At 37.6% G+C, this 16,009-nt stretch overlaps 1 protein-coding gene across 2 annotated transcripts in view; it reads right to left on the bottom strand.

Moving 5' to 3' along the window:
• The window catches only part of rnf144aa (ring finger protein 144aa), a 50,568-nt gene that overhangs the window by 7,927 nt on the left and 26,632 nt on the right, over window positions 1-16,009 (bottom strand). For both annotated transcript variants that reach the window (XM_065288475.2, XM_065288476.2), the window contains exons 3-7: window positions 12,480-12,584; window positions 9,007-9,067; window positions 5,321-5,531; window positions 1,478-1,625; window positions 728-817 (exon numbers count right to left, since the gene is read on the bottom strand). In XM_065288475.2, the coding sequence (XP_065144547.1) occupies window positions 728-817; window positions 1,478-1,625; window positions 5,321-5,531; window positions 9,007-9,067; window positions 12,480-12,584 (615 nt within the window). The remainder of the gene's footprint in view (window positions 1-727; window positions 818-1,477; window positions 1,626-5,320; window positions 5,532-9,006; window positions 9,068-12,479; window positions 12,585-16,009) is intronic.

Genomic DNA, 16,009 nt, shown 5'->3' with positions numbered 1-16,009 from the left:
AAGAGGCGGCAAGCGCGGATGATTTACATGTTAAGTCAATGCAAACACGCGATTAGGCATCCTGCGGCGCGGTACATGCGGTAGCCGCATTGAGTTGAGCCACGAATTGAGCGTTGTCGCGGGAAACGCGCGAGTTCAAAAATCTGAACTTTGGCGGAATTCCGCGCCGCGTTAACCAATCAGGAGCTTGCTGTAGTAGTGACGTGATTACAGGAAGCGAGCGGAGTGGTGTAGTCTCCGCGGAGTCGCAGAAGCCCCTCCCATGACTCGGATTTCCGCGTGAATTTCTCGAATGACTAGAATTTCACCCACGGCTTTCACGCGAGAATGAAGCGAGTGAACTCAAATGTTCAAGCGTCCAACTACGCGCGAATAGCGCGTTTTTGCCGCCTCTTCCGCGGCTGGTGTGAACCCACAGTAAGGCATAAAGAATAACTTCTTTATTAATCTAATTTACAATATAAATACGTTTGATTCATAATCCCTAACTTAAAGGTGCAATCAGGGAGTTTTAGAAGCATCTAACAGTAAGACTACGAATTGCCACCAACGGCTCAATCCAAAGATCACCCGTCCTTTTTGAAACGCATAGTAAGCGTAATCTTTGAAGCACACAACCACCTTGCTGAATAGACGCTAGTTTCTGAATGGATTCACGTGTATGTGCATGTGCATGGACGCATGCTGGATTCACAGCAAAACATCAGAGGAAAAAACGTGCACCCACCTGTGTTCTGTGCCAGATCACGGAGGCTCGCGAGTGGCCTAATTTGTTCCGGCAGGGTCCTTTGTCATAATGAATCAGGAGGAAGTCATCCTGTTAGAAACACAGTATTAGGAGAAAGCTCTCATTATCACTGTGGGTGTTCAGAAGAGCGGAGTGAAGGACACTGTTGCATTCACGGCCAAACGTGTCGCCTCAATGACAGACACATGACCACTTAAAATACAGTAGGATAGTGTGGCATGCTCTAAGTGCTCTAATAGTGCTCTAAAGAATGAAAATGTGCTTATTTTTTCACCCTGTATTGTTTTCTTTCGTTGGGAAAACACAAAAGGAAATGTGAAAAGGGATGTTTGGATGGACTCTTAAAAAAATCACCATGGAGGTATCATAACAGTAGTTTATACATTCTTTGTGCTACATTCCAAGTCAGAAAAAAACACATGATACAGACGAAAGGTTTGTGTGAATTCATGTGAAGTAAAATGTTTAGGGGAAAAGATTTTTAGTGCATACATTAACTCAAAAATTTGTTTGTTTCTTGCACAGAGCTATCACAAGACTTGGAATATAGAGCACAATATAAAAAATTGTCATTATAAATCGCTCCCCACTTTGCATACAAAAACAGCTGCTCGGAGATTCTGCCTACCATCTCATTCTGCGTTTCATAGAAGAAAGAAAATAACAACATAAGGGTGAATAAATGACGTTAGCGGAGATATTTTGCACTATGATGATGTGAGAACTTACATCCAGAGACTCCAAGCAGTACCAGCAGAAAGCGTGCTTGCAGTTTTTACACATCATCTGGGCACATCCCTCATCTCTCTCGATGTACACTTTACATTTTGGACAGCGTTTGATGGGCGTGTTGTCATCGTTGGTCTTAAAGAAAGAACTGTGAGAATAAAAAAATAGATAAAGTAAAAAAAAAATGTAGCAGTAACAGATATGAGTATTACTTAGTAAAAACAAATATAACTGATGCTTATATTAAAGGTGACATAGAATGATTGAACGGGGTATTTATCCTTGTTCTGTGATGTGACGTAGACAAAAAGTTTTTTGTTTGGGTCTGTAATGCCTTAGAAGCTCCCTACAAACCTCTCTCAGATAGCTCTAGGGTGGGGGATTTTAAACAAGTGGTTTTGCACCTATTTGGCTCCCCCTACTGGTTCAACTTGCAATCTCATTACTGATTGGCTGACTTTGCTGCCACTCAAGAAATGTAGCCAATTATTTTCAAAGTTGAGGGGCAGTGAGATGCCTGTGATGTCATAAGCATCAGTTTTTCAGATTGGGCTGTTTTCTGGCTGACATTTCTAAAAGAGGAATTTCTATAAGACTGAGATGTTTAGCATGTCTAGCACTTTTTGTATGTTTGCGAATACAGGTAGACTACCATTATTCAACAAAGACAAGGTAAAAATGGTTTTTCATTCTCTGTCCCCTTTAATACGCACTAAAATGATGAGAGTTAGGACTTTTGTAATTTTGCATGAAACTGACTAGCCTTGCTTAATCTTTGATTTTAAAAGAGGAACTGCTAAAAGTCAAGAGTAGACTCTTTTTCACCTCGACAAGCCCATATCTTTGTACTGAAAAGTTGTGGTCCAGAGTCACTGCTGGTAATGGAGCAGATGACCCACAGGGACCGAGCTGACAGGTACAAGCCCATTCATTTCCAGGACAATCCCTGCTCTATTGATCTAAGAGAAGTGACACCGTCCAGCTGTGCTTTCATAGTCATGTCTGAATTTTTTTTTTACAACTGCAGGGGCAGAATCTAATTCACATTGCTACTTAAGGGGGGTGTGAAACGTATTTTTTAATATTACAATTAATTAGTATTAGTAGTGCAGGTATTATTAATTACAATAGTAATAATATGATACGTTGACATTTTAATCCCACACTACGAAGAATGCTGGGATCACTTCAACCCAGCGTTGGGTCAAAAAGGGATGAACCCAACCCACTGGGTTGTAATTTCACCTATGCTGAGTAAGGCTGTGTATCGGCAAGAATGTTGCGATGCAAAATGTTGCAATACATTGCAATACTGTACAGCGAGATGGTATATTCTGAGATTTCCTCTTTTAAGCCCAGAATACACTGCACGATTTTTGCCCTCCTATAAGATCATTACCTTATCACACTATGCGACATTGCTCGTTTAAACTCGGGTACGAGAGGCATTTAGACTGTACGATGATGACACGGAAGCTTCGGCGGCAGCGTCACACGTTGCGCAACGTCACCAGCATGCGCTCGCGGTAAACAAATACCGGCGCGCAGGTCGTAGCAGCAAACAAACTGTCCGTTGATCATGCTGAATTTCTGACACTGTCAGAAAACTATCGTAGGCTATCTTTGGACGCAAGACCAGGAAAACGGCCGTCCTTGAACCTCTCTCAATGTACGACATAGGACCACCGATGAAGAGCCACGATCACAGAAATCGCGACGATTGTTTCACGATGGCAATCTTTTGTCTGGGACAGCCAATTATCGTGCAGTGTATCCCGGGCTTTAGGAATATAATAGGATCAAATTTTAGGAAAGCTGTCATTGAGAGCACACCGCAATATGCAAAACCACCTTAGCAAAAATAATTGTGGCGAGCCTCTATTTGAGTACAAAATGCACACAAGTAATGTTTTTAGTAAGGCATGTTTGTTAAAACTAGCTATATTTCCTAATTAAACTAAGGCCTAGTCCTGTCTTAAGCTAATCTCTAGCTGGGAAACCACCCCATAGATTTTTTTTAAGACATCTTTGCCAAACAAAATATCATAACACTTACATCATGGATTGAATATTTTCTTACACCCCTAATGTGAAGTTGTTTTAACCCGTTATTTGGGTCAAAAATAAAATTCTCTGGATTAATTTATACCAACAGGTTGCGTTTGTACCTTTATGACTCAACGCTGGGTTGAAAATAACCCAACATTTAGAGTGTAGTTCATTTAAAGACAACATGAAATGGATTTGCAAACAATATTGACTGTACCAATATGATTTCCAGGGAACCAAGACAGTCTTGGGGAAAAACAGTAATGCAGGACAGGAGCTGATTTTATTGGCGTTAGATTGGATTGAAAATAGCTAGCTTTTTTCATTTGTATTTTTTCATTATTTTTTAATATAATCAGTAGAAAACTGATTTATTTCAGAGGCAGAGAAAGTTAATACATCTACAAGATTAAAACCAAAAACCCTGTTGAAGTTAATATTAAATATGCCTGACCCAACCTGAAAAAAACAACAACTCACAATCACAAATGAAACCAAGTCATATTTTTGAAATGATCAGGCAGAAATAGCTTCTTAAAGGAATATTCTACTTTCATAAAAATCCTAATAATGTACTCACCCCCATGTCATCCAAAATGTTTATGTCTTTTTTCTTTAGTCAAAAAGAAATTCCAGGATTTTTCTCCATATACTTAAGTGGACCTCAGCAGTTTTCAGTTTTAAGGCAGCTTCAAAGGGATCTAAACAATCCCATCCGAGGCATAAGGGTCTTATCTAGCAAATTGAATCGTCATTTTGCCAAGAAAAATAAAAAATAAATACTTTTAACCACAACTTATTTTCTTGCACTAGCCTTGTTATGTGCATGACGTATGCGAAACTACTGCTCCAGTGTTTACAAGTATAGAGAAAGAGGACCGTTCCGACATTGTTGTATGTAGAATGACACTAATTAATGTCTTTGTGTCAGTTTATTGTTTAAAATTAATCGCAAGTGTGCGTTTCACATACTATGGAAGGCGTGACCTTTTGACATGATTATGTAATAGGTAAGGTGGCGCTGGTGCGTAACATAGCTAATGCAAGATGAGAAGTTATGGTTTAAAAGTAAATGTTTTTTCTGTGAAAATGACAATCGTTTCGCTAGATAAGACACTTATGCCTCGGTTGGAATCGTTTAGAGCCCTTTGAAGCTGCGTCGAAACTGCGAACCGTTCACTAAAGTCCACTATATGGAAAAAAAATCTGGAATGTTTTCCTCAAAAAACATAATTTCTTTTTGACTGAAAAAGAGACATTAGACATTAGTTTCTGTGATGGTATACTTCATCATGTGTTTGATGTTCGAAGGTTGACACAAAGCAATATTGAAATGCAAAAAGATCCAGAGATCTTGATAGGATGTGTGTAGTATGTAATTCACTCCAGTTCACTTCCAGCTAAGTGCTCAATCCCACCTGCCCGCAGATCAAGGATCAGAGTCAGACACTCTCTTCAGTGATGCTTTTGCTTGTGAATCGAGTTTGTGTGTGTGACATGAATGTCAACTAACACCTGTGGGTGAATCTCATGCTCACTGAGCTGAAAGCAGAAAGCTCTTTGACATCTAAAGCAGAAATCAATTCTTAGGCTGAATGATGCGAGTGCTCAACAGTGTGGAAAAAATGAAAGCTTAAATGTACATCAATGAGACCGAGTATCTCAGCTGGTAGGTCATTGGTTTGATTCTCACTGATACACATACAGATAAAATGTATACCCTGACAAGCCTTGTTCAATTGTTTTATACATAAATGCCAATGAATGAGAAAGAGAGTGTTTAACCCCAACTACCTGCTCTCTCCAGGTAGAAAGGAGGTCATGGGGACGTTCTCCTGGCAGTCTTGGTCCGGGTGCCAGCTGGCCTTGCAGGCGGAACAGAACTCGTGTGTGCAGACGTTGCACCGCACCAACTGCGGAAGTGTCGTGTCAGACTCTTTCAGCTGGCATACCGCCTGGCACGTGGAAGACGGGCACCAGGTCCGGCGCGGGTCCAGCAACACCTCTGTTGGGGTGAGAGGAAGAACATTACGGTTCCTGTGAGTGTATATTTTAGGCTGCTTAGAACAGATTCGGGCTGATGGGTCACCATGGTTACACCATCAAAGATGAGTTTCATCTGCCCCAGGGAACAAGACACTACCGATGCAATGACTTATCATAGCTTTGCATATATTCATTAGTTAAATAAGTGATCATTAAAGAAATAAGCCAAGATTATAACATGACTGCATTTTACTATAAAATGATTTATTTGTGTTCAGCTGAAGAAAGGCATGAAAGTGAGAATATTATTGACAATTTTCATATCTTTGTGAACTTTTTATTTAACAACATACTGTATGACTCAGTTATCTTTGTACGGTCAGGGCAAATACTGTAAAAAGACTGCTTTCATAATATGTGCTGATTGCCATTTTTAGAAGTCTTGTTGAGTCAGGATGACACACGCTCTTATCTGTCCCTGCATGCACTGTGAATCTCTCACAAACCTAACACAATCTTTCTCCATATTTTTTGTATTTTGCTTGGTTTCTGAAAGCCTTGATATGTTAAATTCATAATTCCGCCCCAGTTAGCAAGAACAATGATGGGCTTGTTTCTTGTTTCACTTATTTATGATGATATTGCTATCACAATCCTTGTGCGAAACTGAACAGCTGGGTTGATCCAGACTTTCTTTTGGAAGAAATACCTTGCAGGCTCTTTATCATACAGTGAAAATGGTGCTTCCATGCTTCAAAAACAAAAAATAGCTCCATAAAAGTGATACATATGAAAGCTTTGTCGGAGAAAGAGCAAAGTCTGAGTCAAATTTAATAACAATTGATCCAGTTTGCTTTCTTAATATAAAAAAGATTAATGAAAGCCATATTGGTTTTGAATATAACTATAATACTTTGTATTTGCCTTCTACAAGTAAAATCCATTGATAAAACACATTAAATATTTTCATTACTTTAAAAAATCCCAACATGCAATACTTATTTTAAGATGTTATTATGTTTTGTGTATAGTGCATTCTGGTTAATAGCGTGTAATGGTTATTAACCATATAAAATACTATATAAATAATTTTAAAAAATTACTCCCCACTTTCTTACAACTCAGACTTTCTGTATTGTTCATCTTTGTTAATATCCAGTTCATACAGAAAGGGCTAAACAGAAGATGTTGTTAAACTTGAATTTTTAAAGGGCACCTATTTCATTGCTAAAAACAACGCTATTTTGTGTATTTGGTATAATACAATGAGTTCGCGTGGGTTATGATTCCAACAACACATTATATCCACATACCATACATTTTTGTAGCTCCAGTTATCTCTTTTGTCCTGAAACGCACTGATTTTGTACAAAACTCCTCGATCTGAAAAGCACTGTGTCCCTGATTGGCCAGCTAATCTGTACGTTGTGATTGGCCTGAATACCTTTGACGTCAGCCGGAAATGTGACGCTCCTTACCATGTTTGAAAGATTCGGTCACAATGCAATGCTAACAGGAGTTAACTTACAGGCTGAGTCCAAAGCGGGAGGAACTATGATAATGTCGGTCTTGCCTACATCACCAATCCCAGGAAGTAAACTGTTGCCTACAATCCGTGTGTTTGTTGTAGTCCAAGAAAAGAGATTTACGTTGGAGACGATAACCCGCGTCATTGATTACTTTGGAGTTTGTATCTTTTGCATATCGTTAACAAGTACTAATACACACTTACACACCAAAGGAAATGTAAAATCGTGAATCGAACAAAAGGTGCCCTTTAAAGGCATGCGGGTGCCAAGACCACAAACTGCCACCTAGCCTACTGTGGGCATTTATAAAGCTTATCTTTTGTTTTTACATAATTTGTATTATATTCTTATAGTCAACCCCAGTGTTAATCTATACGTTTTTAGTCAGAGTACCATAGTTTAAGGTAGAATACACTCTATAAAGAACAAAAAACATCAACTCCCAGCGAGTGCATCATGTAACCACATTTAAAGAAAAACACCACCGTTTTTCAATATTTTACTATGTTTTTACCTCAAACGTTTTTCAAAACGTGCACTTTTAATCTTTGTATACCACCTCATGACTGTATTAGCATTTAGCCTAGCTTTATTCATTCCTATGGCTCTAAACAAAAGTTTTATTTTGTGCCACCATACTTACTCGTGTAACTACTCATGTATCAGTCTTTAAATTGGAAAAACATGGACGTGTTTGGTGGCTTCTAAATTCATCCCTGTTTGGATCCATAGGAATGAATGGGGCTAGGCTAAATGCTAACACATTCACGACGCACTGTACAAAGATTAAGTGCACACATTGAAAAAAAGATAGGTGTGTATTAATTTATCTAAGTTGAGGTAAGAACATAGTAAAATATTGAAAAACAGTGGCGTTCTCCTTTAACTTTCTCTATTGTGTGCTGTTTCAAAGGCATGCAACACACAAGAGAGGGGAGAGGGTGAATATCACTCAAATGTATCCTGTGGTTTAGACTACCGGAGGCATAACAGAGTCTGGGATCACCTACTGATGAATATGATGAAAGAGAAGATTCAAATGGCACCAGAGATAAAGGGTCTTGTGTCTCATCACATGCATTATTTTTGATCAAGCATATCCAATTAATGTGAGTCTCTAAATAACTCCTTATGAATCTGACTTGAAGCATGTTAAAACTGAAGGCACTTCAGGACAGTATGTGCTAATGCTTTAATGCCTTTAAAGTAACTTTTAGATATGGGTTTTAAATGTTTCATATTTATAATTTTAAAAGATGATTTAACTGCATATAACTTTGAGTTCCATATAACTGTGACCCTGTCTGTAAAATCCAGGTTTAAGTCTTATAATCTAATTATGAGATTAAGAGCATCAAAGTTTGATTTAAATTTTTGCTTTCACTTTTTATAGTTTTTTTTTTTACAGATATCTTTGACACCTTACTTAGTTAATATTAAAGATATCAAGGTTATATTTTCACCAAATGTTCTTTACATTATGTTGGATGATTTTATATGGAAAAAATGACTTTGGCTGGGTTTTAACAGGGATTGTCACCCAAAAGACTTCAGATGTGTCTATCCCATTTTTATCTGGCAACCCAGTCATTACAATAAGCTGTGGTGCTTATGCAGACAACGTGAGTTTGAAAAACAAAACAAAAACAAAGACAGTTAACATAATAAGGTTAATCTACTGGGTGATATTCATATGTCAACAGATGGCATGTTGTGACTGTTTGAGATGCAGCCAGCACCTGTTTAAGCATAAGGTCAGCTGGATGTACACGTGTGCAATGCGAGTCCCCACTATTTACCTTCATGCACACACGTACCACCGTTTTGGCCTATTTGTCTAAGGTGAGTCACCCTCAGGCATCTAGGACAGGAACCATGGAGCTCACCATAAACAAACATGCACACGTGTCTGATCAGGTGATGCTGATCGCCCCCCTGATGGACAGACAGGCTGTTTCCACTCACCCTTCTCAAACTGGAGCTTCCTGTACCTCTGCATTATCTCTGTGGCCACCATGCATTCAATCTGAAAGAGAGAGAGAGAGAAAGAGAGAAAGAGAGAGAGATAGAGAGATAGAGAGAGAGAGAGAGAGAGAGAGAGAGAGAGAGAGAACAAAAGCAATTATGCACAGTGTGGTCTGATGGAAACAAGATCACTCTTCGATTTGCAGATATTACTTTTAAAATTACAATTTAATCTTGGTAAATACTGTCCAGATATCATACACGATGTCTAGTGTAATCAGTGTTTTAAGAATATACAGCTACAGTGAAGAAAATAAGTATTTGAACACCCTGCTATTTTGCAAGTTCTCCCAGTTAGAAATCATGGAGGGGTCTGAAATTGTCATCGTAGGTGCATGTCCACTGTGAGAGACATAATCTAAAAAAAAAACTATTTATTTGAATTAAAAACATTTAATTCTGGGGTAAACTAACCCTTTAATTTTAAGGACCATCATAATCTTATATCAATGTTTGATTTCAACCATTAATTTCACTTTCATTTCAATAATTTTTATACTTAAAGCGACACCATGTAATTTTTCAACCTTCATAATAAATTTTCAAGACCCTTGTGATAGTACATCGACTTTAAACAGGTTGAATGACATGTCTACCATAGGCTGACGGGGTCTGTATCGCTGTTACTCGTACTTTAAAACTTAGGGTTTCGGGTAGTAACCAGAGCACAAAAAAACTACAAAAATTCGACTGCTTTACGGCATACGTCGCTTCCTCCACACAATTTTTTTTTAAAGTGCATTTTGCTGGAGGCTACTTAAGGAGTGTAGAGAGCAACTTCTATTGTGCGACTCTGTGGCACCGTGTTAATGTCACGGACATATGACACGGGCGACACGGGTTCGATTCTCCTTTAAGGCAATTTTTTATATAAACTCACGATCTTGATTCATACATAAATGCGATTTTCTTTATAAATGACGGCGATTATCTTGCATATAGTTCCCTGTATTCAGATGCTGCATTCACGTGTTTACGTATTTACCTTTCTTTAACTGTCTATGGTATTTACATTACAATCCAGGATGCTATAGCAGTCAAACTTGCTCAAACTCACACAGTGTAAAACCAATCCCTATTCATTCACCAAACCCTATTCATTCACCAATCCCTATTCATTCACCAATCCGATCCGAGTGTTTCTCTCTTTTCTCTTCCTCATTTGCTTCGTTCGGCTGTCACTCGCGTGACGTATCACAAAGCGGCAGACCTAAACACATCGGTTTACTTGGATTTGGAGCGACAATTTTCACACAAAAGAGAGGAAAAACGAGCGTCATTGCGGAAAATCCTGGTGGCGAGAGAGAGAGGGACGATGCAACAATATTTGTTTCGAAAAAGGCAAGGATACACTTCCGGTCGTTTCTCAATTGGAAGGCTGCAGCCTCCGGAGGTCAAATATGCAGGCTGCATACGTCATCAAGTCTGGTTTATTAAGGTAAACTGAGCATTACATTCGCAAGTCATAAGCATACTGCAACAATTTACGATTAACTAAGTATAATAGTCAACTTTATAATTGTTCATATTCTGAAATAAGTCAGTCTTGATGTCGTATGCAGCTTAGAAATACGACATCCGGAGGCTGCAACCTTCAGACTGAGTTCCTCCTCAGAAAGTTGTAACATGACTGCGTTCTCCCTGATGCCTCAAAATGTTGATCGTTTAGCGTTTCGTTTTTAAAGGTTTAGTTTTTAGTTTAGTTTTAAGTTTGGCCAGTTCTTTTCCTTTGCGACAGTGCTAAGGCGCTTGTGGCCTCTAGGGGCGATAGGCGTGAAAAATACATGTCTAGCGCCCCCTAGTGGCCAAAAAGTTCCGCTGTGTGCCTTTAAAAGTCACATTCTTTCTTATCCCATTTTTTAAACTTTAGTTAGTGTGTAATGTGGCTGTAATAGCATAAATAATACCTGCAAAATGATAAAGCTCAAAGTTCACTGCCAGGCGATATATTTTCTTTAACAGAATTTCCCTTTCAAAGCCTACAGCGAATGGCCGGTTTGGACTACAGACCTCTACTACCCGGTTGAATGACGTCAATAAAACAGTTTTTGACTGAACTCCGCCCACAGGAGTACTTCAGTCGCCAGCTAAGCTCAAATGGCTCAAGCTAAGCTGCTATTTAATCACTAAAAACACTTCACAATCAGAACTCTGTAAGTATTTCTAAAGGAAGGACTACATAGAACAAGGAAGACATCAGCCGATTTTAGGACAGTGATAGCAGCAGTATAGATATGAACCACTTTAAAAAAACTCTGTGCAACATTGGCTCAACTAATTTCAAAGATGGGTTCTGGAAACCTGAAAACAGTGATAATTTTCGCAGTTACACTACACTATCGTGACACAGAAGTGATATACTTTGTCTTTTAGGATGGCCAGACCAACACATCAGTTGCTCTAATGCTCGGTTCCTGAGTCCAATTCCTCCGATTTAACAGTTTTGAATACTAAATGAGCCAAGCATCCTCACAATGAGCCCACAGCCTGAGGAGAAACCCTGTCCTCGCGCTGACCTCAGACTACAGAGGATTTTACAGTGCAAGCAACCGAGGAAAGAGTGAAACTGTTGAGATCTCAGGATACATTTCATACTGAAAGACACCTGATGCTCAGTAGAATTTCATTTGCTCTATGTTTGTATCCAGCATCCATGACAGGTTTTGTTGAAAACACATCTTTCAGAAATCCCATTCGTATTATATTTGCAGTATATCATAGCCTCAGGTGTTTATAATAAAGTTGCTACACAACTACACCATGAACAAATTTCATATTGGCACTTTAATGCTATAAGTATAGTTCTGTTTTTTCGCATATTTGAGGGTCTGCAAACAGTGTGCATGACAAAAATTTGATTCGATTACCATGTGTTGGCCGCGCATGCACGTAGAGGAGGATGTCATATGTAGCCCAGATGCATTGCATTTTGTTGCAAAACTCATGCTTGAATGTCTGTGTATATGTATATGAGTAAAAAAAAACTATGCTTTGCACTCGACCGTGCTTGTATGTTCACATACACGATTCGCGTCTTCTTGTGCTTAAATATTTAAATATAGGCAAACCTAAAAGCATGTGAAATGATAAACCCTTGTGAAGATGCAGCACTGGCTCGACCGGGAATGTTAAATGCGTTAAAACTTTTAACGTGTTATTTTCCCCCGAAATTTAATCAACCTTATTAACGTTTACTTTTTATTAAGAAAATTATTTAGGTTCCATTTATCTAGAATACACAGTCTGACAAATAAACAACATTCAGTTTAAGCATTATTGTATGAATCCTGCCTAGTGATATAGCCTTTCTGAACAAATATTTTCTTTATCATGTTTAAATTAGTATTTTGGACTTGAAATTTTCCTAAGATAAGCTATATAAACTGCAACAGCATTATAAATGTTAACCTTACCTCATTTTCCTGTAAATGTCCACGTTTTGGACAGGCCGAGTCAGGACAGCTGATCGCGGTTTCAAAGCCCTCTTTGATGAGAAGTTCCACATACTGCTTCAGGCACTTTGAAAATCAACAACAACAAAATAGTAACTAAAAGATACAAAACAAAAATGACAAGAAAAACACAATCTCTAAAAAACAAATTGCTTTTGTTATTGCTCGATATGTCTACAAGAGCGAGCACTGGAGCAGAGAAACATCACTTGTAATGAACTGTTAACTTTCTCTAAATAATTACATTGTGTAATGTATCAATTTAATGAAGACGCAGTCAATTTTCCAAGACTAATTATCTTCCAGTACACAAACTGTTTTTAATATGCCATAACAAAATACTTTGGTTTTATTATTTACATTTATAAGAAGAGTTTGGTTCCAAACCGCAATATATCCATTTTGACTAATTTCGGTAAAAAGCGTGTTTTCTATAGACCGTGTCATCGGACGCACGTGCGCTGACGCGATACACATCTGGATCCGAACTTTACTTCCGGTTTCGTTTTTTTAATGATCTGACTAGTTGCTAAACTGATCTCTTGAACAAATGCTTCATCGAAAAAAAAAATTTGGTTTCCTATGTAATCTATGTGTTGTTTTTTGCTTGTTATATAAATAAACTACGTTTAAAGAACTTTGTTATTATTTATTCTTAGCGCCGTTCACCGGAAGTTACGTGAGGACCACGTCCACGACAGGCGCTTGTTTATGTTGTTACTGCTGAATCCGTCTATACCAAGAAAGTGACAAGATGAAAACCACTATTTTCTGTTACAAAATTTCACATAGCATATTTAGGTTATAATAGCATTAAAAAATTCAAATCCATAATTTTATTTTCAAAGATTAATTATTAAGTTTTTTTCAAAATGCTATATATCTATTGAATCAATATATAAATGTGGATTAATCTTTGCCATGTTATATTCATTTAGTTGACTAGTGGTGCTAAACTTTTTTGACAGCGATCACTCAGCTGTAAAATGTTTTGGTCCTGCTCGATTTTCGTTGACTTCGAGTATGGAAAGTTTTTCATAAGATCCCCTGGGGTCAATGTGTTAACATGACAGAAGTTTGATGCTGTCGTGTGAGAACAAGCAACAGCCAACATTTTTCCTTCGCCCGAGTGGCTTATGTGTCTTCCCCGCCACAGAAAACCACCACAGGTTTATCAATGCCATTAAAAGTTTTATTTTGTTTTTGGTCGTTTGTCGATCCCGAAGTGCTAAGCAGATGAGGAACAACTAGGATTCTGTGTGTATTCAACGTGCCACCATTGTTGTTTACAATGCGTGGAATGGTGCGCTGTGATTTGTTAAGCAGATTTATTGCATTCTGCAGAGAAGGAGGACTGGCGTTTATCGCGTTTTGGGAAAAAGGAGAAAAGATGATAGAAAAACACAACGGATATCGGATTTTGTGTAAAATTAAGAAGAATTTACTTTTTAATACTGACCAGATAAAATACTGATTTTGGTAGTACCTACTTAAAAAAAAGGCGTTTATCATGATTTGGAACCAAACTGATAAATTATCAGTTTACATTTTTTAGTCACTGAATAGTTTTTTTAAACAAAAACAAAAAGACACGTGTATCTGAGCTTTTTGGAATGCTTGACAAGGAAAATGTTGCTTATTAAGTATTAAAAAGCCGGTAAAGCCCGGAGTATAGTGTAGTTTTTACATGTACACGAAAGATCGAACGCACAGCCTTTCAAAGCATAGTTTATTTGACTCATATGTGCACGCAGACGTTCAACGCATGCGCATTGCGACAAAATGCAATGGAAAATGCTACATTATCCTTTACACGCATGCTAGATCTACATGTACAATGTACGTGGGGTTTCAAATATCTGTACTGTACAGTATAGCCATGGGCTGGTATGAAATTCTGGCGGTATGATAACTGTAAGCAAAAATACCACGGTTTTGCGGTATTGCCTTTGTAACACTAAAATTTGTTATTTTCAAATGTCTGCATATAAAAACATCAACTTTTCAACTGGACACAATACATTTTATTTTTAAGCAACATACAATGTTTATGCCAGGTAAAAATAAAGCCTTTACATGATTATATTCTTACAAAAATATGTAATTGAAATATAAACATGAATTCAATTACATGATTTAATTCATTTTGTGGTATCACAAAAAGTTTTTGTGGTTTTGAAACCATGACTCTTTAAAACCTCGGTATACCTTGAAACAGGTGACCGGCCCATGCCTAAAGTATACACGCACTGTTCTGATGCAACGTGATCTCATGAGAATACGTGTGTATTTTTACGTTTCAGTGTGGTTGTACAATACGTACATTTACTTACGTTTAAAACACACTGAAACGTCTAATATCAAAGTTTTGACAGGACTAATACGTAAATTATTTACGTATTTACAGCTTTACAAATGTACAAATTTGTACGTAAGTTATTCCTATTCATAAATATTAAAATTGCGGGCATTGGCGTTTCTTACTCATAACAATTACATGTTTTCAGTCATATTTTCTGACTTATTTATTTAAGACAGTTTACTCGTTTACCTAATGAAATTATTATGATATTCAGAGAATATTTAACATTTTAAAACTTTAAAATGAATAGAATTTCTGTATTTATATTTAGTTTGTTTGCCATGACACACAAAAACGTGGTTTCTCCTGCTGTCTTCTATGCAATAATACGTTATTACTACTAAGCAATAATTACTAACAACAACATACAACATCAATTCACAAAAGATGTTAAGATGTTGAAACACTTTTATTCATTTGCTGTAATCAACATCTTTAAAATTCATACGATTGCGAGGAACAGATCCAAATTCAGGCCTTTATCCAGGGATCTGATCAGAGTTCTCATCAGCAACCCGGCTGCGTTAGATCGTGCGTTCGTTAATGTGAAATTGTGAATTTAAATATCCCGCCTCAAGAAGCTTTATTACACGTTGCTTTACGGCAGTGAAATCAAAAGCTCATTGGCTCTTTGTGTGCCACGTGACATATTTGCATCATTTCCGTTGGTGTACGTTTGAAATTAAAGCGCGACGCGCGTCGTGACAGAAGGAAGCCGGATCAACGCGGATCAAACTCTTGGATTAATAACTTTAATACTTCTCTTTACTTTACTTCATATACTCCAGAGAGGACCTTCCTGCAGCACATCGTCATTTTAACTACTTTTGGTACTGATTTTAATATTTGCAATAAATAAGTTGTTGTGATTACACTTGGCTGTCTGTTATGATTTTTTAAACAGTAACGTTAAATGATTTTAAAAACTGTTTTGCGTAGGACTGTATTACATTAAAATATCTTTTGAATGCTATATTGTTACTAATATGTTCCTAAACATATCTGTCTGTTACGCTGCATAATATAAAAATAATACATTACGTATTTAAACATTTTGTATAAGAAGAGTTTGGGTTTAGGATAAGGTTTGGGTTTAGGGTAAGGTTTGGGGTAGGGTTAAGGTGTAACA

Source organism: Paramisgurnus dabryanus, chromosome 17 (genome assembly GCF_030506205.2).
Source record: "Paramisgurnus dabryanus chromosome 17, PD_genome_1.1, whole genome shotgun sequence".
Taxonomy (NCBI): domain Eukaryota; kingdom Metazoa; phylum Chordata; class Actinopteri; order Cypriniformes; family Cobitidae; genus Paramisgurnus; species Paramisgurnus dabryanus.
This window is presented reverse-complemented; position numbering and strand designations above follow the sequence as displayed.